Source organism: Chanos chanos, chromosome 1, assembly GCF_902362185.1.
Source record: "Chanos chanos chromosome 1, fChaCha1.1, whole genome shotgun sequence".
In the NCBI taxonomy this organism is placed as follows: Eukaryota; Metazoa; Chordata; class Actinopteri; order Gonorynchiformes; family Chanidae; genus Chanos; species Chanos chanos.
The window spans coordinates 52,098,794-52,125,009 of record NC_044495.1 but is presented as its reverse complement, the minus strand read 5'-3'; the positions used below and the strand labels follow the sequence as shown (position 1 = coordinate 52,125,009).

Below are 26,216 nucleotides of genomic sequence, written 5' to 3'. Positions count from 1 at the left end.
GAATCAGATAACTCTCAGCTTTGCTGCCAAAGAGTAAACTGTGGATGAGCCAGTGTTAATTGCTGTCTTGTAAATATGCCATGTGAGTTGCAAATTCATATGAGTTGCACAGAGCTACTGTATATATGGGAAATACCATTTGCAAGAGACAACTGACAGCATACGTTTTTGGAATTAATACCCGATTTAATTTTAGATGCTTAGTATTTACATCCCAGTGCAAATCATCTCCAGATTCTGGCTAACTGCACAAGTTATGGCTGCTGAAGTGTTCTTTTACACTTTTTTTTTTTTTGAGATTTTATTTTGACCACTAATGCATGTTTTTCTTTTTGACATTTTCAGGTCAGCTTCTGGGTGGTGAGAGAGATTCTGACCGTTCAAACCTTGAAGATCAGAGCAGAAATCTTGAGTCATTTTGTGAAAATAGCAAAGGTAAGCTGTCCATTCTTCACTCTCGGGAGTTGTTTTCTTTTGCTATACTGTGGTCATTTCACTGCCCAAATATAGGACTGACTGTGTTGCCTGGCTCTAGTTCCCTCTCATTAGCACACCGGCATCTAACTATTTCCATGGCTCCCCTGGGTTCGATCCATGTTCCTCTTATAAAAGTTACGCAGTGTGTGTGACCCAATTCAGTCTGTTGTTTATGTCTTTGTGTTAAATGAGCTGTAATTGCGTTACCCCACCTGGTACTGTGAGGTGGGAAAACCCTACTTATCCTTGCTGTATAGAACGTATGTGTGCGCAAGAAGCTTCTGATCCACAGGTACATTCCAAAACAAATGTGGAATGCAATTTGGAGTCGAGCAGGGGCTGGCAGGCGTCCCTGTTTGATTTGTAAATACAGATCATAGCATACCAATTCACCTGTTTTGCTGAGTGAAACTTGTACTCTTGTGTCAAGATGAAAAAGAAAAGAAAAATAAAATCTACCTTTCAACTTCACATAAGTTCGTATGTCTCCTCAGAGGTAAGAAGGGCAACATTCCTATATATTTGGTGGGAAACCCATGAAAAGGGTCTATTTGTAATTGGCCCTAATTGCTGTTGTCTTGCATAATGGTTTGTGAGTGTAGGTCTTACTTCAAAGATTTTGTCTGGTTCTTTGTCCATAATGTTCTCAAAAGAAAAAATAAATAAATAAGGGTATTCTTTTCAGAAGAACTTTTTTTTTTCTTTAAAACGTCAACACCACAGTCAAACACACCAGCACTAGAAGTGCTTATGAAAAAGGCTGCAACAGTTTATTCTCTCATCGCAAAGTGCCATCACTTACAAGTGTTATTCTCATTAGCTTTTTCGCATCATTTCACTCAGTTTATTAGAATTTCCAGCTGTCATTCTGAATGTTGTTAAATTGTGATTTAGTACAGACACTAAATATTATGTTGGAAATGTTGGAAACAGACTAGAAGAACCAATATCATAATTTTTGTTTATTTAATTTTATCAGTGACTAAGTCATAAATTGTGAACAGCTTATTCTGATTTTTAATTTACCATTAAGGTAGAATTTGCAGTTTTTGAATTGTCATTGATTTTCATACTTTAAAACGATTATACCTTAGTTTGACCAGATGTAAGTTTGTTTAATAGTGGTTGAGGTTTTAGAGAAAAACCCTTGTTAAAAAGCCCTTGGTATTTAATGTTCTGCCCAGAATTTCCTTTAAACATGGCGCTGTTTCTTCGTTTTCATTTCTAGAACCTTTTTTTTTTTTTTTCTTTTCTGGAATCCCTGTTGCTTTTTTCACACTGAACCGTTGTAGGCTACATGTAGGCTACTTACACACATTGAACTATCCAAAAGGTCTTAGGAGCCATTGCTATTTCTTTGTCTCCATTTTGAATGGGGGCATGTAATGTGTTCTGGCCCATAAATCGGCCGGGACTTATGTGATTTCAATCAGCCCGTACAGAATGTACCTTAACACAGGAAAAGGCAGAGTTAAACGATTCCTCTGTGACACAGTCTCTCTCACCCACCTGCCCAGCCTCACGTGTGCAGCTGTTCTCTGCTTTTCCTTGTGTGCCACTGTCACACATGCGTTAGAACGTGTAGGCAGGCTAATGGCTACGCGGTTGATGGCTAAAGCAGCTGGTCGAATAACAAAAAGCAAAAAGAGAGACAGAGAGAGAGAGAGAAAAAAAAAAAAAAACCTCCTTCTATGGCGCGTGTCCAGAAGGGACTGCCGAATCAGTGCTATGTAGAGGTCAGCCAGAAAAAGTGGAAAAGTGCAGCGTGGCAAAAAAAATGACATCATTTCGCCAGGAAATGGGATTGAAACAAACAAATGAAGCTAGGAGGACAAGACAATATGGTAAAGGCTTGCCAGGACTATTCATGAGACTGACCACAATGAAAACAGTATCTCCTGCTCCACTTTTTTTTGAGACTGATTAAATGACTCTCCTCACACGGTCTGTGATAGAAGCAGGAATATAAATTTGTTGACTGTAAACTCAGGGTTGTTTAAAAGAAATCAGGCTCTTAAGCTGTTCTGAGTTTGGGATATGCCTCCCTCTTGGTTAGCACCTTAATTTTGGAAGCACTTTCACCTCCACTAAAATGAAGAAATTGTGATGAAATGTTAAAATGGCATATACAATGTGTTATCCCTTATTGTAACATCTGAGACATGTTTCTCCAGAACCAGGGAGGTGGCTTGTTACAACTCTACTCTTTAAGTAAATACCTATCAGCAGTCGCCAAACGGTTCTCGAGAATGCAGAGCTCTTGTCTCATGTTGACCGACGGTTTGTAAATGCTTGATTAATCCTCTTTGATGCCCATACAGAAACTGCTTGAGCTGAACAACTTGCATTCTCTTGTGTCTGTGGTGTCGGCCCTACAGAGTGCTCCCATCTTCAGACTCAGCAAGACCTGGGCGGTAAGAACTGCATGGCCTTTATGTGGTTGTATGGTTTATTATAAATTTTAACATGTGAAAGGTTTTACATCAACAAACAGCAACAACAAAAAGATTTATTCTACGCATTCATTCAAATTTGTTATCTTGGCGCAACAGATGACCTCCTATCACGTGATGCTTTTTCCCTCTCGAAAATCTCCCGACACGTGACAGGATGCAAATCCTCAAAGATTAGCCGGATTGTTGCTATTTCATTAAATTGCCAGCGCAGCATTATATCTTCAGAGAGCTATTACTGTCTTGGCTTAAAGTTTGATCTTTGATCTGAGATGATGAGACAGATTTGGCTTTGTGAATGAATGGGGTTAGAGCGAGTAGCACCCTAGCTCCCCACATCTCTTTAACATGTGCATAATTTGCCTGGCTTGGAACATTTTGAAAGAATTGCCACTGGATCCTTTTTTTTTCTGTACTTCACTAGCCTTTAAATCTATTAATAACTCACTTACATCACTACGGTTTGGTGCTCCAAGAACTTGTGGCTTCTTTAGAAAGAAAAGAGGGCAATTTCATATTTAGCACTTCCACATAATTCGTGTCAAGTATAACATTTGTGTATGCTATACATTATTACTTTGAACTTTTGCTTGTTCCTTTTGGTTGCTTGTGACATTCTTAATGAATCGGGAAGGCTTTTACGGAATCCATTATGAGTGCGGTTCTGAATTGAAGCTGTTTTTGCTGACTGTGTGTTTCGTTCACTGCTTACCTCAGTTTCCATTATAGCATTTTATATATTTCCAAACCACATGCTGTGTTCTATTACAGGAGGAGGGTTGGATTGACACTTTTTTGAACTTTCTTTCTTCCTGCATTCCATCATGTTCCAAACATGGTGTAATGCATATAATGATATAATATTAGTTTTAATATACAATATGTGATATTCACTTTTTTATAGCATGGAAAACCTTATCATAGATTTATCTCGTCACCTGTCATAAGGTAAATAGATTTCTCAGTTGAAACCTTATCATCTGTCATAATGTAAGTAGATTCCACAACGGAAACTTTATCATCTGTCATAATGTAAGTAGATTTCACAATGGAAACTTTATCATCTGTCATAACGTAAACAGATTCCTAAAGTCTCACCTCATGCCCATCTTCAAGGGGAAAAAAGATTGCTGCTTATTTACTTTGTTTTCCTCACACACATTCCCTCTTGATATCTGGTAGTCACTTCTAGAAGTGTGTTATTAATCAGAAAAGTGTTAGACAGGGCCCTTTGAGAAGTTGACAGCCTCTGCATATCATTTTTCCTTAGGTAGTGAACAGAGACACACAAAAGGGAAGTGGAGCTCTCTGGTCTGGCTAGGCTCCTGTTTACTGCTAAATTCAATCAGAGAGCTTTGGGTTTTGGGATCGTTTTTACCCAGGTCCTCTGTGATTTGGGGTTATGTAAGGCTGCCAGACTTACAATTCCACATTTTGCCACGACACTCCAAAAAATTGGGAAAAGATGGAAAAAGTGAGACCATTTGGTTTTAAGTATTTGAGGTTTAAGTATTTGTTACAGTCTACAACCACGTGTCTTTTTGCTTTCAAGGCATTTATCTTAGATAGTCCGAAGAGTATTTTATCACACAGTCAAGTGAATCAGTATAAGGGGATGTAGTAAATGTCCTATACAAATGCAATATGAATACAATTAATACAAAGTATCATAACAGCCCCACCAAGAAAGGGTACTGTGTCAGCATACACATCAACTCCTTAACCACTGTCAGCCATGCACTCAGTCACAGTATTTTGATATTGCAACTATCAGATGTCTTATCAGAGACTCACATTAACAACATACATCAACAATAAATCCTTATACACGCCAGATCTTCTGCAGACTCAACATTTGACTCTGCTCTAAAGTGGCTTCAATTTTTCTCAAAGATCAGACAGTCTCCAAGAGCATTTTTCATACTCAGTTAAGGGATAGTAGTTGTAGAGCAGCCGTGGTGTAAAGGGTAGAGAACCGGGCTTGTGACTGGAGGGTTGCCGGTTCGATTCCCAGGCCCAATATCCACGGCTGTGTGCCCTTGAGCAAGGCACTTATCCCCGGGCGCTCACCAAGGAGGCTGCCCACTGCTCCTGCGTCTGGTGTGTGTTCACTACTGGTGTGTTGGATGGGTTAAATGCAGAGGACAAATTCACTGTTCACAGTGTGTGTGTGCAATCACTGAAACTTAACTTAACTTAACTTTTCTATACCTGTATGACAGGAGATGTTATTGTTGTTGTCACTTTAAGGATTAGGCATGACAGAGGAGCCGCACGTGAGTGTAAACACTTAAAACACTTTCATAGCACTCTTCCAGCGAAACAGCCTTGATCTGCCTGTTGTTTTTCCTCAGAAAGAGCCTGTTTATGTTCAGCCTTCTCACCGTAGAATAGCGTCTCACTCAAAAGCCTTACAAGGCACCATGAAACACAGGCAGTCTAAGAAATGCTGGCTTTTCACCCTGCCTTTATCATCAATCTTCAAAAAGTGGAACAGAGAAGAGAGAAGAGAAAACCCACCCGGCTGTTTGTTAAATGTTGTCAGTTTAAGTGTAAGGCTATGACTTTAGGTATTTTTGTGTTATTCCTATCCACATATACTTTGTTTTTCATGGCATCTATTGAAGTCTTCTCTTACAGTTTGAGTGATAATCAGTTGTTTTTATAATTCAGCAATTGGTGTACTTCTCCTGCCTATGTGGTAATTCCCGGCAGTTCACAGAAAGTGTGGCTTATTTGTAACAGTTGTACAGTAATAATATAGTTTATGTTTCTGTGGTTATACCAGTGACTGGAGTAAGTAATTGTGTGTGTCATTTGTTCCAGTCCATTTCCAAACAGTATGACTTCAAGGCCCTGCTTCCACTTATTCACCGATTAGCTTTGATTTCCCCATGGGCACCTAGTAAATTAGGAGTAAGGGGACCCCGAACCATGTGCTTGCTGAAAAGTCCGAAAAGGAAAGTTTAGACAAAAAAATGGAGGGGGGAGAAATAAAAACCAGTGGTAGAATTAGAGAACACACATGCACAGAAGCAGAGGAGCTGTCTGTCTTTCTATCAGCATGTTCTCTTAGCTTTCTTCCCCCGGGCGCCAAAACTAACCAAACTTTTATCCTGTCTTCTCCTCCTATTTCTCATGCATCAATCTAAATTCACACTTCGGGTGACTTCATCGGCTTCACATACAAGCAGAAAGACAGACAGGCAGGCAGGCAGGCAGACACTACTCATCTCACACACAGCTGCAAGGCCATGAACCACCATGACAGACCTTGAACCACGTCCAGTGGAAACTTGTTCTCCAATGCACCCGCAAACCCTCCTCCACACACATCTTCATAGTTACCTAACTATGGGAGTCTTTACTCTCTGGAATGAATATAGAGGGGGAATGTCATTGGCTTTTGCAAATCTATACTACGGTATAATAAGAGTCAATCATACACCGTTGTTAAATGAAATAAAGATGGTTGAGTTGATCTCTCTCAGCTGAACGTGTGGTGTTTGGGAAAAGGCTGATGGAGTAGATTGCTGTTAACGGGAATTTTTTCCACTGTGCCGTTTCCTAAGGGCACTGTGCTGAGTGGAGGCAGACAGACAGAGTGGTTTGTGGGCGGGTGTGATTAATGGAGGTGATGGAACACCTTGCTTTGTTCTGGCGCTGTTCGTCTCAGACAGACTATGGAAAGGCCCAAGTTGCTGAGTAAGCAATGGCTGTCACATGAGCTCAGTCTGTCTTCGAGCGCCCCCCCCCCTTCACTCTCTCTCTTTCTTTTGTCTCCCTCTCTCTCTCTCTCTCTCTCTCTCTCTCTCTCTCTCTCTCATTCCGTCTTATCCCTCAAAGAATGTGAATTTTTGAAGTGTTTGTTTGCGCTATTTATTTCAATCAAAATTTGTTATTTGTAGAGTTTGAAATGTACATGATAGATGAAACATCTGAGGTTTCCCTAGAAATACCATTTCAGATTTTTATCATAATGAGAGTGCTCGCTGATCGTTGGTACCTCACATGAGCTGCCTTCTCCTCCACACAGTTCCTGTCAGCTGCTTTCAAACAAAACAGAGCTTTTTGCCCATGACGTGTACTGATTAGCTCCCATTATCCATTAAGTCTCCCATTGGGAGATTCATAGGCATTTAGATCAGACTTCTGGAGCTAGATCTGGAGAGTTTCTCGGGTTGAGGCTTTAGTCTATGTTGTCTTCAGTAAGTCGACACGTAAGTTGAAATAGGGAGCAGAAGAGGAGTTTTGGTCTATGTCAGGCCTAGTTCCCCAAAGATGTTCTGCAGGCCTGGAAAACAAAAAAGATGTTGCATTAAACAGCGAGTTTATCCATCAATCACTCAGGGTGTCGAAATCCAGCTGACAGAAGTCCTCTGTACTAATGGAGTATGACCATTCCTTTTTCATCAAAGGTCTGTCAGCATCTTCGTCTAGGTCAAGTCTTCAAGAAAAATGAAGACTAGTTCTTGACTGACGTCTTGGCTTACTGAAATAAATGTCTTAAGTGTGAAAAACTTGTCCAGGTTTTTATGTCCATTTACAATTCATCTTGCTAATGACAGATTGTTACTTTATGTAAGACCTCTGAAATGCATCATCATGCCAGAGTGAAAAGACGGAAAACGACCCATCCTCACGAGTCCATTTAAAGATCTTAAGAGACAGCTGAACAATGTATTTTATGGCTCCCGTTAGCATTGTTTGGATATAAACGCTCTTTCTGAAAGAGGTGGAAATATGAAGAAAAAAACTGAGATGATAACTGCATATTCCCGTAAAAGTCATTTTTGAGCTGTTTTAATAGTCCCATTTTCGGAAACTCTGTACTATGTTCGATACGATGAAACAGAGTGTGAAGGAATTTGTTATTTAATGGCTCTTCTAAGCCAACAGGAATGTCTCTCAAAGGCAGCGTCAGCGAATCACAGAGCCTAACCAAGTTGTTTTTATTCAGTAGCACATATGTTTTTATACTGCTATGGAGGATGAATTTATTAAACTCATAAAGGATTTCCAGACTTAGTGTCTGCCTCATGTCTCTTTACATTAATCTCATAAATGAGAAGTATACCTTGCATCAGCAGTATGTACGTGTTTGTCTGCTGGGTGTCTACAGTTTACACCACATACATTCTGGAAAAAAAAAACTACTGTGTCCAGAAAAAAAAAAAAAATAAACTTACCAAGCTAGCTCTCTTATCAAGTGAAAATTATTAGAACCACTGTTTCATATAAAAATTGAACAAGATTACCATCACATAATGTGTTCCTGGTTTGCAGATTAAAGCAAATTTGAATGATAATTTTCTGCCCCTAGCTTTATTTTATTTTATTTTATTTTATTTTATTTTATTTTATTTTATTTTATTTTATTTTTAGTCTTAAAAGCAACCTGTACCTCTGAACTGTTTTTATTTACACAGTTCAAAATGATTCAGAATTGTCAGAACAAAAACTTGAAGCAGTGACACAAACATAGCTGTTATACTTATTGTATTCTCACATAAAGACGCCGCACTCTGCCTTGATTCTGACTCAGTCATACTCTGTCGTGACTCCGGCTAACGAGACTCATCAAGTCACTAAACGATTTTCTCTTCTGCTGCTGTTTCACAGCTGATCAGTCGAAAGGACAAGGCTACCCTTGAGAAGCTAGACTTCCTGACCTCCAAGGAGGAGAACTACACCCGCATGAGAGAGTACATCAGGTCACTAAAGATGGCCCCGTGTGTTCCTTACCTGGGTGAGTTTCACTAAAGTTCCTCATGTCTGCTCAGAGGGAACCACCAATATGCCAATGTCAATATGTTATGGCAGTTGTCTTGTTGATTTGACATGCTTAGTTTGAGGTGTTCGGCATATTTGTGTTCTCTGTCGGTTCTATTCAAGCGCTTAAGAGTGTTTTTGCTCAACCGACAGATCTGGCAGTGTCCTGAGACTGTTGGTAGCAAGATCTGTTTTGCGTGTTAGCTTCGGACCAGAACGTTGACATTAAGTTCATCTTTCAGCTGATGTAAAAACATTTCCACTGAAAACTGAGCTGTACACAGAATGAAAAGCTGTTCACACATAACAGACAGGGAATTCTAGTAGATGGATCTCAGTTAGAACTTTTTTTGTTTTTAAATTTAATTGCTGCATTGTCAGTCACGACTCTCCTCGGTAGTGATAAGTAGTGTAAAACTCATTCACATTTCATCAGTTAAACCAGCTTCCTAAGTTTGATCCAAAGTATTTAGCTCCTGATTCTTTTATTTCTAAATAAATTATTAAATGGCCTCCAGATTAATATCCTCTTTGCTTCCCTTGATCTCTCAGTGACTACATACATCTGCTTTAAATTAGCTGAACTTTTTGGAAATTTGAACTTTCTGGGAGGACGTCTCGACGGAGTCATGGTTTTTCTTCTTCTTTTTTTCCTATCATTCTTCTCGGACAAGGCAATGCTTTGGCTCGGTCAATTATTGTCACTTACAAAAAGGAGATGACAAAAGGGGTGCAGAAACAGGACAAGCAATTTTGAAATCCAGTAATCATACGGATGTGACTGATTTGTGTTTTCTGACCCATTCAGTCTGTAACAGAAATGATTTGTCTGTCTGCACTGCAAGTTGTAAAAGTTCCTTTTCATTTGGGATTTTGGCTGCCTCCTGAGCATTTCTCTACACATGCCTTTTAGCAGTGAAGTAATTCATTTAATGATAATCCCTTTCAAACTTCCAGGCAAGTTTTTCAAGCTGATTTGACGGATCATATGACTCGACACACTCATAGATTAGAGTGTAGCATCAGTGAGCCCTCTCACGTTTTGTAAATGGGTGTACCTTTGGACAAGAGACTTGTCACGTAGGTATACCTACACTTCAGAACTCTTTTATATACCCTCCACGCATCTTCAGTTTTCTCCTTCACCAGCAGGGGGCAGTAAAATGTGCTGTGGGAGTAGAGGCGGCTTGGCATAAAAATGAATGATATCATCTTTTTTTTTTTTTTTCTTTTTAAAGTGACAATAACTTAAGCATCTTAAATGTGGACATTTATAGGAATGAACAGTGTGACCCAAATTGATATCCAACCTAAGTGAAACTGAATGACATTTCATCATCACCTCTCAACTCACAGTTGTGGTTTTTGTGCTTACTGATGAGACATACAGAGCTAGAGGCACACAGAAGAAGAAAAGAAAAGAAACCGTCAGTAATTGTGTTGATGTACTTTTAATGCTCACTTGATACTGGTTCAAATTTTCTGAGGTTCAAAGCACTTCTGTGCTACAGACGGATGACTTGAGTCATCTTGAAAGGGAGACCTAACGGTCTCCTTTTTTGTTAAAACACGACTGTTTAAGAGAGAGAGGTCACCTTGTAGACACACACAGAGAGTACAGTATCTCTTTGTCTTGAAACAGTGTGTGTAGGAATGCCTGACTGAAGTCTGGACCTGCTGAGATTATTAAAGAGTAAGTGGCAGACGGGAGTGGAGAAATGATCCGAATAACTCAGCTGAATACAAACTTGATATGATATATGTGATCAAAAAAGTTCAAGTGTTGGATCCCAGTTTGGTGAGGACATTTTATGACCAGTTCTTTCTCTTTTTTTGGCGCGTGTGTGTCATTGCTTAAAAACAAATCTCGGTCGAAACGGTCGGATCCCTAAAACCCTGTAATCATTTCCCGCCACATTCAAGTGAAAGACTTTTGCTGCGGCCACCCACCCCGTCTCTTATTCATACAATGTTAGAGCACCCTGCCCAGAGCTACTGTTCACGCAAACCACATAAAACAAAGAAAAAAAAAAAAAGAAAAAAAACCTTTCTGACCAATATTCTTATAAATGCTGGAAAGAGCTCCAGCATGACATTATTTACTGAGACATTTGTTTCCTCTGAAGTAACGGCTGTTGGGACCAGCTGACATGAGCAGAGACAGATGCCTCCCTGTGCTATAGTCATCTCTTTCCTAAGCAGCTAGTCAATCTTTGTCTCAGCCTTGGGTCTGAAGGATGATCACCACTAAATCCAGCTGCTCCACAGATCTCTTCAGCGCTGCCTTGGGACAGGAAGCCTGAGGGCGCAGTCCCTGTAGCTTTGTTCTTCCTGAAAGGGTGCATTCAAAGAGGAGCTGAAGATGCCCAGTTTTAGTCCTGGTGATTCACGCCGGATATTTTGCCTCCACCACACCCTCCATTTCATGCGATAAAACTGATGATTAAGCGGAGATTGAATTATGTCTGATTCATGGAAAAAAAATGGATTTGAACAGTTTGTTTAAATCACCACCCCCTACGTGTGATGAAGTGATTATTAAGATCAGGTTACTTAAATCATGTCTTATTCATTTGATTATTAAGTTAAGGCTATGCTTTAAATATGTTGGTGACTGAATCCACAGGAAACATTCACTCTCTCACTCATTATCTAAGCCGCTTATCCTATTGGGGGGGGGGTGAGGGGGGGTGTGTGCTGGAGCCTATCCCAGCATCCATTGGGCAAAAGGCAGGGAAACACCCATGGACAGGTCGTCAGTCCATTGCAGCCACAGGAAACAGATTTTGAATTTGTGATATCAAGTGGAATATTTGCTTGTGTGAAAAGCTGCTAACAAGTCTGTACATTAATGTGTCATTCAAGAACAAGCTTTGTTTTTGTTGCTACCAGAAAAATAAGCCAAAAAACAAAAAGGCGTCTCCGAGTTCTGTTTGTTTGTAAAATGGAGACATAGTGTAAGAAACCACCAGTAACCGTTGTAGATGCTTCGGGTTTGTTTGTGACAAAAATCAACATGACCTGATGTGGAAGGATGTTTGTAGAGATTCAGATGTATATGTAAATAAAGTGGAATTCTCAGTAAAATAAACATATAACCAGGTATGACCAGAGAGCAATTTGTAGCAGACTGTGGTTTGGCCATCATTCCTAGTTAAACATATAGATGCCTTTTCCAATCGCTCGCTTTTTCCCCCTTCACGAAATCAGTACTGTATGTGTCGGCTTTCACTCAAGCATTTGAGGACTCCGTCTCTTCCCTTTCTCCCATATCCTCCTAGTCTAGAGGAAGAATTCTCCGGAGTGCCTTTTATTCATGTGCCTTGCTGACTGGCACGACGGTAGCCTGTGAGGTCTGGTCTTACATTCGTTTTCCGAAGAGCCCGACGGGAGGTCCCGCCGCGGCAGGCGGAACAGAATGGGGTTTGCTGCTGTGAGTGAAAGCAAGGGCTAGCGTGCCTGAGGTTTTGCAAGCTGTCACCTCTCATCCATCATCCTCTACTCCGCTCCCACCCCCACCCCCACACCTCCACCCCGCCACCTCCGCAGTCGAGAGACGAGAGAAGGGATCCCGAATATACGTTCAGACGTTTCGCTTACACGTTTACAGAAAAAGGAGGGAAGAAGGGAACCTCTGCATCAAAAACTAGCCCCGTCGTTCCATAGCTTCACATATGCATGCCCGGTTAGATCAGTAGAGTTATGTTGCTTCTTGAATGTTTATAATGAAAACACTTGTCAGTCTCGTGAACAAACCACCCAGGGATGTGAGGCTGTACATGTTTTTACTGCATCAACTTGATTACACATGATACATTATATTACAAATATGTTCAACATTATCATTTTTTTTATGTACAGAAATATGTGTTGGAGCCACATGTCGCACCAACGCTTCATTTATACAGTACGTACAGTTCGCTGTCTTTATGATGTAAAGAAAGGGTAGAGTCGTCACATTTAAAAAAGTCCTGCAAAACTTGTTGGCTGAGTTGAAATGAACATCTCCAGTCAACACATTCAGTCCTGTCAAGATGTATTCATGAACCGTTTTTTGAGTTTTTAGTTCTACCATGATCATCATCATATTCATGAACCAGGCAGTTACTCATACTCGAGTATTGTACTCGATACTCATAATGTATCACCTATGCGCAATCTGCCCCTACATCCAATGCTACACTAATTTACATTCCCGAAGCATTACATTGATTGTATACCAGCATGGTTTATAAAGGCAGGGATTTACTTGAATGACAAAGCAGTTGTTGATATAGGCAGTATTTCTAGAATACTTCAAAAACATTTTTGCTATCCCTGAAATAAATAATGAACAATTGATCTTATCAGAAAGCATATTTACTTGTTTGCATTAAGCAATATAAAATATGGGTAACTTGTCACTGGATTTTATTTCCTGTGTCTTTAATACAGTAACCCTAAAGCTCAACTATTTACCTCACAAATGGCATTGCTGACTCAAAGCACGTGAGCCGATGCCAGGCTAAACATATCCATGACCTAACTGAAAGTAAACATATTTTCTGCGTGAAAATGTAGCCAGTTTTGCCAAACATAATTGAACTGAAGCGACATGCTCTGTTTTAATCATAAATGAATGACGCAAAACGTGTCAAGTCACTCATCAACTGTATATCAGCTCCTTTTATCTGGGAAGGTACCCTTGAGAGAAAAGGGTAATAGGTGACCAAACCAGTAAAGGACTGCTGTGTTTTGGAGGCTCTGGAGGTTGGCCATGTTACTGTGGCAGCTGAAGGGACTGCTTTAGAGTCTCTGCTCTCACACATTTCCTATTGCCTCTTGAGGCCACCAAACTGCATGCAATATTAATCGTTACGTTGAGGTCCCCAGATACTCCATCTTTCCCGACCATGCGTACACTCAAGCAAATAAATGCAAAAAAAAAAAAGAAAAAGAAATCTGAATAAAAAAATAATGTATGAATTGCACTTAATAAGGGAGGGCAGTGGCTTGGGGGAGGGCGGTAAGGTTTTGTTAGTTTGTATGTTTCTCAGTGAAAGGTGTTGGGGTTTGGCCTAATCATCATCACCACTTTCTTCAAGGAGTAGGCGCCGCCTCTGAACTCTGCCCAGTAAACTCCGTCCTGGTAGCGGCTGCGGTAGTGCCCACCCCGGTACCACACTCCGTTCAGGTTTGAGTGGGCACAGGCATTGTACCACCATCCTCCCTTCTGGTAGTGTGCACAGTTTCCTATAGGGGGAAAATATCTTTTAGATAAAACGCAATGGAAGTACCACATTTCTGCTCTGTACAAGCCAGGATTGTTTCTGATTTTTATCTAGATAAAAATGACTCTTGCAGAAGAAGTTCATTTCCAGACTCATTTTCACACTAGCCAAGACAGCTGACAAAAAACGTCAAGACATGACTTCTTATTGGCACAAACAATTCTTTCGACTGTCCCAGGCTTTGTTTTTGGTTCAGCGAAAACAAACAGGACTTTTGAATATTGCATAAACTTGGTGATGCATACGCCTGACTTGTTAGAACCCTGGGAAAAGAATCCCTTCAATACCTGTATAGACGTCATGATCCCTGTCCAGTGTGGTGAACTGCTTCCCATTGTGCCAAGTGAGAGAGTCGCCAGCGTTGCCATGGTAACGGCCCACCCGGAGTTTATAGAACTCTGCCTCTGATTCCAGACGGAAGCTGGCGTATTCGGCGAACACCTTGCGGCCAGACCAGTCCTCCATGGTGACGAGGAGCTTATAATTTCCCTGATTGGTCAACCAGTAGATATTCTCCAGACCCAACCAATATTCCCCATCGATATTCCCAAAGCCTTGCTGTTTGAGAGAAAGAGAATCTACTGTCACATGAAATTTAAATCATACAAATTTGATGTAATTTCTTGTAATATCTAATCCATGAGAAAGTGACCCCCTCACCAAATTGGTGCCCTCATTGGTACCATAATCAAAAACACAATTCTCGTCAAAGTCACAACTGCTGAAAAATTCACATTTTGGTCTGTAAATTAGCCTTTTCCTGGACATATTTAGAAGAACCACAAAACTATCACCATATGCCATTTTTGGCCTGTGGTGCTGTTTTGAATATGTTTATGAGAATTTTTGAATGGGGTTTTTTTTTGTTTTTTTTGAGAATTTTTGTAACTGCTGTGGCAGTGAATTATTTTTTTATTGAGTTATTAATTAACTTTGAATAGCCTTTGATTATTTATCCAACAACCCTGTGTAATCAGAATTCAATTTTATAACAATAGCTCTGTGATGTATAAAAATCATTAAATGTATTTTTGTTTGTAAAGAGTCAGAGACAAAAGCAAGACACAACAGCGACATAATTATTCCATGTGTGTTGTACTGTCTCTCTTTTTCTCTTTCTCTCTCTTCCTCTTTCCCTCTCTTGACATGGCTTTCATTAAACCCATGCATGCTTTGTATCAGTAGAAGACTGGTTTTGTCTATTGTACAGCTGTACATTAGTATTTTGGACTCCCATGTGTTTCAAGGTGCATCAGAAGAGCCTTGGAAGATTATTTGTTTTGAACTAGATGAGGATTCCAATGCCTTTACAGGTTGTCTGTCTGCCCTCTTAAGTGTACCATCAGACGGATCCATCTGTGCGCCTGTGATATCTATCCCTCAGCAAAGGAAAACTCATGTTCTCTGTGTCAAATCTTGGATTTAGGGATTTTTACGAGATTCATTCAGACTGCAGTGGAAAAAGCTCTGTAGTTTTGTTTTCTTTCTCTTTTTTGTAACTTAAAAAAAAAAAAAAAAAAAAACATTTTCTCACTACCATGTAAGACATCTTGTATGTCAAGGGGATAATTCTGTAATGGTTCAGTATTTGCATCGAGGCGTTTATGTCCAGTACGGCTGTGTCTGCATATGTTTTTCATCAGATCCTCTATGAAATCTGAGGTCTATGTGTCGACTAGTCTCAGGGCTGAGCCTCACAGTGAGGGTGGGGGTTATGCATCAGAGGACCGATGACTGACACTGATTAAAATCTAGAGACCATCAAGTCAAGAACAAAGGGACCTCTTTAACGCAGTTTATTAATCTATACTGTTTAAGCCAGGCAGCAGTCTCCTTCGTCACTTCAGGCTAAGGACTCTTTGTTCAGTAAGTTTGTTTCCTATCAGGAATAAATCACGTTTCCCCTCCCCTTACACTGAGAAGTTTCCATATGTAACAATACTCTGAGTGTTTGTAGATGTGGCAGGACCCAGTACCCATTTGTGGCGCTTAAATTAAACCAAAAACTGGTGGAATTACTCTCTCTTTCAACAGAGTAGAACTGTTAAATGCCGATAAACTGTGACAGTATGTCAGCATTATCAGACATGAACATGAATTTATAGCCCGAAATTAGAATTTATAGAATTTGTTCTTTTGGGCTTACCTTGTAAGTTTCCCAGTTCCGAAAGAAGTTGACAGAGCCATCCATACGTCTTTGAATGACGGTCCAGCCACCAGGGTCCTGTCTTTGGTCACACCACACTTGCATTAGCCTGTTAGCATTCTCAGGTTTCACCAAGTACATGCCACTGTTGGTATGACCATCTTCTAAGGCCTGCAGACAGTCTTTCCAGGGACCTGAGGGGAAGACAAGACATAGAGGTTTCTCATTCTCTGAATGTTAGGAGACCTGTTAGGGACTTGTAGAAAAATTAAGTGGGTAGGTGACACACTCGCACAGACCTCAGGACAGATGACAGCCTGTGCAATCCAGGAATTTAAAAGATATATTTGTCACATTATACGCTATGTTTTACCTCTAAACATTTAAACCTAATTTTCATCTGGCACTTTCTTGGCTCTGTCTTTTCAAGGGCAATGCCAAATGGCTGCATGTTATATTCCAGCACGTGGTGAGGACACTTGCTCACTTGAACAATGCAGAACCACGTAAAAGGAATGTACGGGGGCGTTACTGAATTTTTTTTGTCTCAGAACACCATCTAAACATGCCTGTCTCTAAACCCTCATTGACTCCTGATGTTTAGTTTACCAGCTTCTTTTTAACGGAGCTGTTTTGGCCTGCTAGAGGAGTCGTCTCTTTGATTCCAGTCTCCTTCAGCTTAATGTTTGCTGTCGTGAGATTATCATAGCACAGTAGCAAGGGAGGCGTCACGTTCCAGGGAGCTGCCCTGGAGTGATGTACTGCCGCCAGAACTCTTGTCCTCAGATGGAAAAACTCTCAGCCTAAGGCCAGGATTGACTTTGGCCACCTCTCAAGACTGAGAAATGGCCCTGACGGATCCGTCCAAACATAACAGTGGCACAAGGGTGAAAGTAAGCTAAGTAATACAACAGTAGCAAACAGATTACCAAAATATTCAAAAAACTGTTTTAATGGCTGTAAAAAAAAAAAAAAAAAAAAAAAAAAAAGTAGAAATTCAGAACCAGAGGAAACAAACACTTTCGTGTATTGTACCACTGAAAATTTACTGATCTTTCAGTTGCAATCTTTCTTTCCCTGGGGGCATTTGTGGCAGCAGTGGCCCTCATGTGTCTTTACCTGGGTATTTCTTGTAAGGCTGTAGCATGTGGCATTGTATGATAGAATACTTTATATATGTGTCGTATTTGAATGGATACACCTTTATTAGATGACTGTTTGTCCATAAGGACTTCAGATGTTGATACAAATCAGATATCATACATGTTTCTCCATAAGTTGTTATTGTAGGAGCCACATTCGTCAGTAGTGAGATTCATTAGAGGCAAAATAAGAGGCCACACCCTTGGACACATGATTTTAAAGGTGTTTTTTTTATTTTATTTATTTATTCTTTTTGTTTTGTCTATCACAGGCATTCTGTTGTACTCTGCTGTCCTGTCTGCAGTAAGCTCTGGCAGCCAGTCATCTGCTAATCTGACGTCTCTGCTCTTAAATTGCTCCAGAGAGGTTGTGTGGTTTACCTACAGTAGCTTGGAAATGCTTCTTAATGTTTGTTCTCAAAATGTGACCTTTTAAGTCTTAACCCTGTGCCAAGTTTCTCCTTGTATGCTTTGGCCTTAACTCTTCCCTCACATGTACCTAGAGTGCAATGTGGTGTCTTGTGTTATCCACCAATTACATATGGACCAAATGAAATGTGACATGTACAAAATCAGTAATTGCTCAGGAAGGATTTTTTGTTTATTCGTCAGTCGTCGACATTATTATTGATTTTGCATAAGCAAAATGTCCTTAAAGACTGGGTGAATTTGATCCGTTGCATAGGATTGACTAGTAAGTTCCAGTAAGCTTAGAGGCTTGATAATTTGCATGAGCATAAAATGGCATACGTGCAGAGACCACACGCTCTCTTTATGTACCATGTTATTCCTTGAAGTGTAGGAGATTTGGAAAATAAAATATCTTCTGTTCTGGCTTGTCGAACTTCTTTTTATTCGGTGTATAGGCCTATACGGTTATTATGATCTGACATCTCTCTTTTATGGAAGTAATAAAATGGTTCAAATATTGGACATCGACTCTTAAGTGAGATCATGTCCACTAACAGTCTATGCCACACACAGTTTGAGCTCCCATATGGCTATCAATCATCATCCTCTCTATACTGGAAGCTATGGGGCCTTGCAGGCCAGGCATACTTAAATTGACTCCCTCTGTTGCTGTGTAATACTCTTATAATACGTGTCCACAGTGATTTATGATCTTATGAACTGATGCCAGTGGAAAGACAACTCTTTCCTCAGTGCTGAAAAATGTGAAATTCCTTTCCGCAAACATATCTTATCAGTGAAATAAGCACTGTCTGTGTGTGTGTGTTTGTGTGTGTGTGTGTGTGTGTGTGTGTGTGTGTGGGGGGGGGGGGGGGGGGTTGGGGAGCTTCACTTTACGATAAAGACAAGCTCAATTTGAGCTTGTTCATCAGTGTGTGTCCTACAGAGAAGTCTGGACGGCTTTTGCATTTATTTCAGTAAGCCTTGCCAAGCAAGAAGTTTCACAGTGGCTGACAAATTGAAGATAATCTTGAGCAAAGCAGGCTCACCTCGTTTGCTCTTGGCACCATGTGGATTTGAATATAGTCCAAGATTTTGGATGCCATTCTAGAAAATAGCTAAACTATTTTCCTCATTTTAATGTCACTTCATATTTTACTCTTTCATTATACCGTATAATCATTTAAATACCAACTAATCAACTCAAAAACAACCCCTGAATTAATAATTAGTTGTCTAACTGATTTTCTTCCTATATTTTTTAAAACAGTGCGTATTTCTAACACTTTTAAAATTCCATAAGGACCATTCGGAATTGTTTACACCAGAACGAGTGTAATGAATCTTATACTTGTTTTGATAGTGTACATTAGCTTTTTTGGATCCTATTGAAACCAGAGGTTGTTTGCTTATTATCGTTGAAACCACGAATTGCTTTCTCTCCCTCCCAGAAGTCCACTTGTCAGCATTTTCTCAAGCTTTCCCTCAACTCCCTTTCTGTTTAATTGGATATGGGAGAGTTTTACTGTGGGGGGGATTCACTACCTTACTCAACCCTGTGCCAACAATAAGTCATAAAAATCGTTAACACACTCATTGTAAAAGAATCTTGTTCGAAAAACCCGAATTACTAGTGTTAGGCTCAGTTTGCCACATAAGATTTCTTTACATAAATGGGTTTTGTCACAGAATGGCAGATAGTTAGATTTCAGACATTATTGTCTTTGGCATTATGTGGACACATTTTATAATGTTGAAGGCTTGTGAATGGAGTAGAAAAAAAAATTGGTTTGTGTGCGTGTGTGTGTGCCCGTGTGTACATGTGTGTGTGTTTAAACTATGGGTATAAGACCGACAAGTTTGACCACAGAGGTTAACAGTGAAACCAGGTCAAGTGAATTCTTGTCAAGAGATAAGAATAACTGGGGAAGGGGAAAAAAAAGACAGCTTTTTTTTTTTATGATGTTTACAAATCTGCCTGCCATTCATTTGTCTTTAGCTTCTCTCTGAGTGTCAGCCAGAATTTAGCTTGAAGTGAGCCGACCTGTCTCCGTGTGGATGTACCTGACCAAGCCAAATCTAAGGTTACTGGAATATATTACATCACTGAAGCTGTGAATGAATACCCTCTATCTTATCTCCTTCTATATCAGACATCCTCAGTTTCTCTCTCCAGATCTCTGCTCTTAATACCCTTTGTCTTCTCTCTGTCAAGACTGACTCTCCCCCCCCCCCCTTAGTCTTTCTTTGAATCATCATTGAGAAAAACAGACTTTTTTTCCGCAAAGGAGGGTTTATGTAACCTTTGGGGTGTCAAAAGCATTCAGACCTGGACAGGAAATTGCTTGCCTCCATGTGTATTGCCCAGTATGCAGAACACTGCGTCCAGCCAACAGTGATGGAAAATCTCAGTGTTTGAGTGTTATCTCTCCTGAGACAAGCTTAATAGAAGGAGTGCCAAAATGCCATTCAGAACGATAGGCAGCCTTTTTGAATGCTCCTCTTGTCTGTGTGTAATTTAAAACTGACAAAAAAACTTACCATGCGTAGAACGGCCTGGTTGATATGTTACGCTGTTACATAAACTATTAATTCTTTGGATTTTATCAATATCTGTAAGTTACTCTGAAATAAGCATTCCATACGCAAGGATATCAAAGACAGTAGCATGCTGATGGATTGCGATGTTTGCCAAGACTTGTGTTATCGGCATGCTGGACGTATACGTTCACATAGGTTCACCTGTAGTTCACTTTCCATATTCGTGTCTGACTCTGTGCTAGCATCATTACTTCAGACTTTGTGTGTGCCAACTGTTCCATCCAGTTCTAGACAGCATATATACTTAGCTGCCAGTCAAAGCTGTCTTCTGTTACGGCAGCTGAAGAGCTCATGCAGCTCTGTTCCAGTTCAACATCTGAATCTAAACAGTTCTTTAGGAAGATGGAAATGTCTTCACTTCTCACCTCTCGCACTATTCAAAGGTCACACCAGACATATGATATGAGACAGGAACCAATTCCTTTTACTTTTCCTGTAATGTCTCTTTTAACGATCGATATTTTTACCAAGTTTGCACCTCTGTTTTGACTTTTCCAACAAGTGCACAGTTCTATGTCTTTTTTTTTTTGGCTGTTTCAGGTTTGCCATTGGCTTTATATCTGCACAGTTTTAAAGAGTGCATACAAAATGAGACCAGTTCCTTCCTTCATTTGGATACTTAGCAAAGAAGGAGGAACATAGTGTAAGCTCTTTCAGAATCTTACAATTTGGAGAGAGGTATGGAGACCCTGCATCAACCCAATACCTTAGACAAAGGCAAAAATGATCACAATGCCTCTTTTCAGGGGGACCTGTGGCCTGACGCATTTATCCAACTCCATACACTTTGTTGTACACCTAAAGTAATTGTCCCATTACTTATGCCTCACAGCATATGGTAATATTTCACTTTGGAGTAAAGAGTCTGACAGCTTGCCTCTAAATAAGAACAAAGCATAGAAGCCAATTTCTCATGCACAGCCAGCCTCCCATGAGAACACCCAGGGGACATAGTATTTACTCCTCAAAGTAAACAATACCCATTGTTTGGGATGTCCATCACCTGATCACTTAGTCATTTTGCTTGCATGACGTGCATTTCAGAAGAGTTACCACAACAGTTGTTTTATTGTAAGCTGGAGATGAAAGTCCTCTCTCAGTGGATGTAAACCAGTCAGTATTATTACAGTCAGTGTTGAGCTGAATGTGAGATAGAGGGATGATTAATGATGTTGGACTGTGTTGGCAAAGGATGACAAACACACACGCACGCACGCACATTCAAACACACAGTCTACTGTTTAGTTAGAGCTGTGCATGCAGAGTGCCACAATAACACACACACACACACACACACACATGCACGCACACACATCATTGTCTTTAGTCACAGTGAGAGCCTAATGCTACAACTATGGTAAAATTGCATTGCTTTGATTTTTGCCTGGTATGATACAAAAATGAAATGAAGTAAAGAGGCTTAAAAGTTATCAGCTTTGAAATTACAGTTGCTACCATTATGTTGTGTCTGTATTGTCATCATAACGATCCATTTCAGTATTTCTGAAAATTTTCTTTGGATAATCTGAACCCAGAATTTTGGTCGTGATCAGCGCTGGAAACCCCAATTAAAAATGGGCCCGGTGATTGGTTTATTGGATGAGTCAAGTGTGCTATCACTGGGCTGAACTTAAAAAGGTTGATAGAGAGAGGGAAACATGTTGATTTCCAGTTACACATGCATTAGCCCAGTAGAGCATGTCATATTTATGAAATCAAATACTCTGTGAGATAGATCTCTCCTTTTTGCATTGAGTTAGGCATGGATACTTTACCGAAACATCTAGGATAAGGCAGTGCATGGCATTTTTAGATGAAGGTAATTATTTGGTTGGAGCTTAGTTACCTCTTAAATGTGTCCAGATTCACAGCTGGTTACCTAATCCGATCAGAGAACTGCAAAGCCTGCTGACTGCAAAGCCTGCCTCCCTGCTTAGTATAGCTCTCTAACTTAACTCCTCCAATCAATGTTGTTTGAGACAATATTCTCTTGGGAATATTTGTAGTTTATAGCTGAAACATCCACTTGGAAGTGTTTTGTGCCATTGAGGGGTAATGAAATGCAATACAAAACTGACAGAGTGTAGGATGTGCAGCAATAAAGTTTTTGCCCCCAAATATGACTCAGGACCCAGCTACACAATGTCAAGAATTAGGCAATTTCAAGCCATTATGTCACATCTGTCCACATCTGTTTGAAGTGGATTGAAATAAATAGAAGCTAAAAAATACCACTTACCAGAAGGCTTGTCTGTGGCAGAGAGGTTGTAAGTGGTACTTGGTACTGTGGGAAGCAAAGGTGGTGGCACTTTGAGGTTCTGGTCACTCTGGATCTCGTTGGTGATCTGGTTGTTGCGTGTGTAGGTGGGGGGCTGGTAAGGTTTGTTCACTGGCAGCGAGGGTCTTGGTTGGGGCTGAGGTTGGGGAAGGGATCTTGGAGGTACCGCCACCGGTGGTCCTCTTTGACACTGAGCCTCCAGTTGGGCAATAAGAGCTGACTGGTTGTTGGCCAGAGACGCCAAATGTTGGTACTTGTGCTCCAGATCCTTGTAGCGGTTGGAGAGCTGAAGCATTTCTGACGTCTGGTTAAGGATTCTGTTCTCCAGTTGCGAGAGCTCCAATGCATTGTCCCTTTTCCGGATAATCTCATGCAGGAGCTGCATGTAAAGCTGTGTCACGCGAGAATTCATGTTGCGTGACTCTTTTCGAAGGAGCTTCACTTCATTGACAATACCTCCATCTACCTCCACCAGCTGCTGCAGTGTCTCAATCTGCCTCTTCTGCTTATGGAGCTCTGAGTTCAGAAGCTCCAGTTCCTGCTTGTTAACACGGTTCTCCAGAACAGCCTCTGGCTCTTTGGAGTTGACACATATAGCGCCCGTAACCTTTTGCTGAGGCACTATAAAGGTGTAGGAACACTTGTCCTGAGGAGGTGGTTCGGGGGCCCGCCGAACACGTGAAGCAGACAAGAACTCAGCCTCTGGGCTCTTGTCGCTGCTGTCAAACTCCTGAGTGTCAGCGTCGCCTAATGCCTGACCAGGGACTGGTCCACACGCCAGGAGCCACAGCACAAAGACCGCTGCAAGGAATTCCATGACGATACACCCACACACACCAGAGCAGGCTGTGAGCTATATAAAAGAGGGTGAGGGTGGGGTGGAGTAGAAGTTAATGATTCAGTCAAGGAGGGAAAAGAAAAGAGAAGAAGGATGGAGAGGGAGTTACAATTTTTTGGTTGGCTAGGAAGAGTATTTGTCATGAAACCCAAAATAAATACAATTCAGCTGCAGTCAGTCAAAATACAAAATATGAATAGCATTTCTTTTTCTGTATACTTTCCTTGGCATTTCTTGGTTTACATCGAAAAAAAAACATGTGGGTTGACAGTCCAGAGGCTAAGCAGAGGCTGATCAAATCTCTCCAGAACAGTTTAAACACGTTTAGACTCAAGTATATGCAATCAATCTAACTTCAACTGGCATTGTTCACAGCATTCCAAAAGAAATTAATACACAGAAACTCTGATATCATTCCCGCAGTGTGTGAATATTTTTCCCCAGTTGCATTATGCCCAGTATGGTGACAATTTTCCATACCCTACCTGTTTGGACTTGCTAAGTTTAGGTACACCACTCCCACCCTGATCCTGTTGATCTCTTTCATAGATATGCAATCTCAACTTGTCTGGAAACCAATTATACTTGTGAACTCATTATCAAAGAGTCACTAAGCCTCCTTGTTTCTCACTCAGTCGTGATGGCTTTAATTCTCGAAGGCAGATTAACTTTCTCCAAGGAGACCGCACAGGCATGTCACCATGTTCCTGTTCTGCCGTCAGACTGGTGCCAAAGAGCGTGCCTAGTCTACCAAGGTGGCAGGTTAGGGGTGAAATGTAAGAGCCCCTTCTCTCCCTCTAGAAATGCAGTCTCATGAGTTCTCACCAGCACTTAACCTGACCTTTGCCCTTTTGTCTCCAAACACATCAGGAAGATTAAAATCAGACCAGGGTATTTTCCGGAGATCCAGCCCTTGCAGTAGTTTCCGCAATCCTCTGTCTCTCTTTATCTTGCTGTTATTAGTTGATTAATTATTATTTGATTAGGCCTTATCCGGTAATCAAAAGCTATTTCTCAGATCCATTACAGATAGGTTTCAAGTGAATTAGATTTATGTTATAAATTGTTGAACCATCCTAACAAGGCCAGATGTTCCTTAATGGAGCTGATAGTGCATTGTGTTTGGTTGCTAGGTGACGGCAAATGTTTTTGTCGACGTCAAGCGTATCCGTGAAAGTGGGTGTCTTGGCAGGGAATTGTATTTGGTGGTTGCTGCGGTGGAGTTTTTGTGGGAGATGGTTATCTTTTATCTGCGCTACAGGCCTGGGCATCAATGAGGAAATATGGAAAGACTGATATAAACCGTACTCCTGAAAGTGACATGTCAGCTCATGTGGTGATCATAAAGACTGTTTGGATGTATCAAGAACGTAAGGTTCATTATTGCTGTTTATAAGTTTTTCACCACTGCTAAATCAAAGGCAGAGGTACCCACTGCGGTAGATGACTAGAGGTGAAACTGAAGCATTGTTGGCAATTGACGTTGGGTCAAGGAGAGAAACATTGTGTGTTACAAGGGAAGATGACAGTCACTGATACACAGCAAATCCAAGCCAGGGTAAGTCAAAGGGCAGCAGTAGCTATGAGAGCACATGTCATCCTGTAATGTTTGTATTGCTTATGTGCTCTTACTGTCCTTTTCTGTCAGTAATGCCTTTTTGACATGCTCTTTTACCTTGTCACAAAATACTTGATTGACATTTAATACATTCTACAAGCCAAAACTCACATATATCCCTTGACTCCCACAAAGAGGATACTAACCGGTTGAATCCTTGACATGTGCTATCACAGCGTGTGGAATAGATCCAACCTCCACTGATAGAGCCATCATGAAGTAAGAAACCCGATGGTAGAAAGAAATAAAAATTGCTGGATGTTTACCTTTAGACATGTTACATAGCCTTAACAGCGTGACAAAGAGAACTAAAGAAGCTGTTTACCTCAAATTTCAAAGGCAAGAGCATTTTATGAGAAAAATAACCACAGGGCAGCTGCATAGGGGGATGTGGGGTTATGAGAAGTGGATTGACGGAGAATGCTACTCTTAGGAAGGCTCACTCCAGGGCGATCTAATTGAAAACTGATGGCGGATTGTGTTACAGAGCACCTCTGTGTAACACCTCTCAAACCCTCGGGACCAGTCCCTCTGATCTCTAGACTACAAAACTCTACTCCATATACATATACTACAACACAGAGCAGAGACCAGCTTGCTCAAAGTAGGCCGGACTGGGTGTACGTGCCCCCATTTTGTCTTGGCACCCACGTTTAAAAATTTTACGTGATATACGCACGTAGTATCTTATATAATGTCTTTGCATGGTTTGATGCATGCCGATGAATGAAAGCACTGTAAAATGTAATGTTTGACTATGTTGCAGCTGAATCTGTAATATATGTCTGCTCTTTATCCTGCTGAGTTTTTTTCAGCATCAGTGTGGACGCGTCCAACCTGATATACCCCACGTACATATAACTGATACAGATGATAGTGGGGTCTGTTTGGGTCCTTAGGGAGAAGAGATTGGAGTGTTCTGTGCTTTTTGAATGTTTCTTTTCTTCTGGGAGCACTGCCAGAGAGGAAGCTGAAGCAGCGCTCATGACCAGCAAGAACTCAGAAACCCCAGCATGATAGTAAAACTCTGAAAGGATGAAAGGATGAGAGAGAAACAATGATGGCTGTAGAACGACCTGTAACAGTTTGCTAAAGGTCGTGTATTTGGCCATTTCTGATCAAATGTGACTATAAGAAAAACAACAAAAAAAACCCCCAAAAACTTTCTTTGGACAAATCACATTGTGGACAAATGTTATGAACTCTTAAT

At 40.7% G+C, this 26,216-nt stretch overlaps 2 protein-coding genes across 6 annotated transcripts in view; one reads left to right on the top strand and one right to left on the bottom strand.

Moving 5' to 3' along the window:
- Positions 1-26,216, top strand: part of ralgps1 (Ral GEF with PH domain and SH3 binding motif 1) — a 74,451-nt gene that overhangs the window by 9,686 nt on the left and 38,549 nt on the right. For all 5 annotated transcript variants that reach the window (XM_030773971.1, XM_030773999.1, XM_030773989.1 and 2 more), the window contains exons 5-7: positions 346-435; positions 2,799-2,891; positions 8,553-8,679. In XM_030773971.1, coding sequence (XP_030629831.1) covers positions 346-435; positions 2,799-2,891; positions 8,553-8,679 — 310 coding nt within the window. The remainder of the gene's footprint in view (positions 1-345; positions 436-2,798; positions 2,892-8,552; positions 8,680-26,216) is intronic.
- Positions 13,651-26,216, bottom strand: part of angptl2b (angiopoietin-like 2b) — a 16,696-nt gene continuing 4,130 nt past the window's right edge. The window contains exons 3-6 of the mRNA XM_030773950.1: positions 22,512-23,403; positions 16,119-16,312; positions 14,260-14,530; positions 13,651-13,934 (exon numbers count right to left, since the gene is read on the bottom strand). Coding sequence (XP_030629810.1) covers positions 13,735-13,934; positions 14,260-14,530; positions 16,119-16,312; positions 22,512-23,367 — 1,521 coding nt within the window. The 5' untranslated portion in view covers positions 23,368-23,403 and the 3' untranslated portion in view covers positions 13,651-13,734. The remainder of the gene's footprint in view (positions 13,935-14,259; positions 14,531-16,118; positions 16,313-22,511; positions 23,404-26,216) is intronic.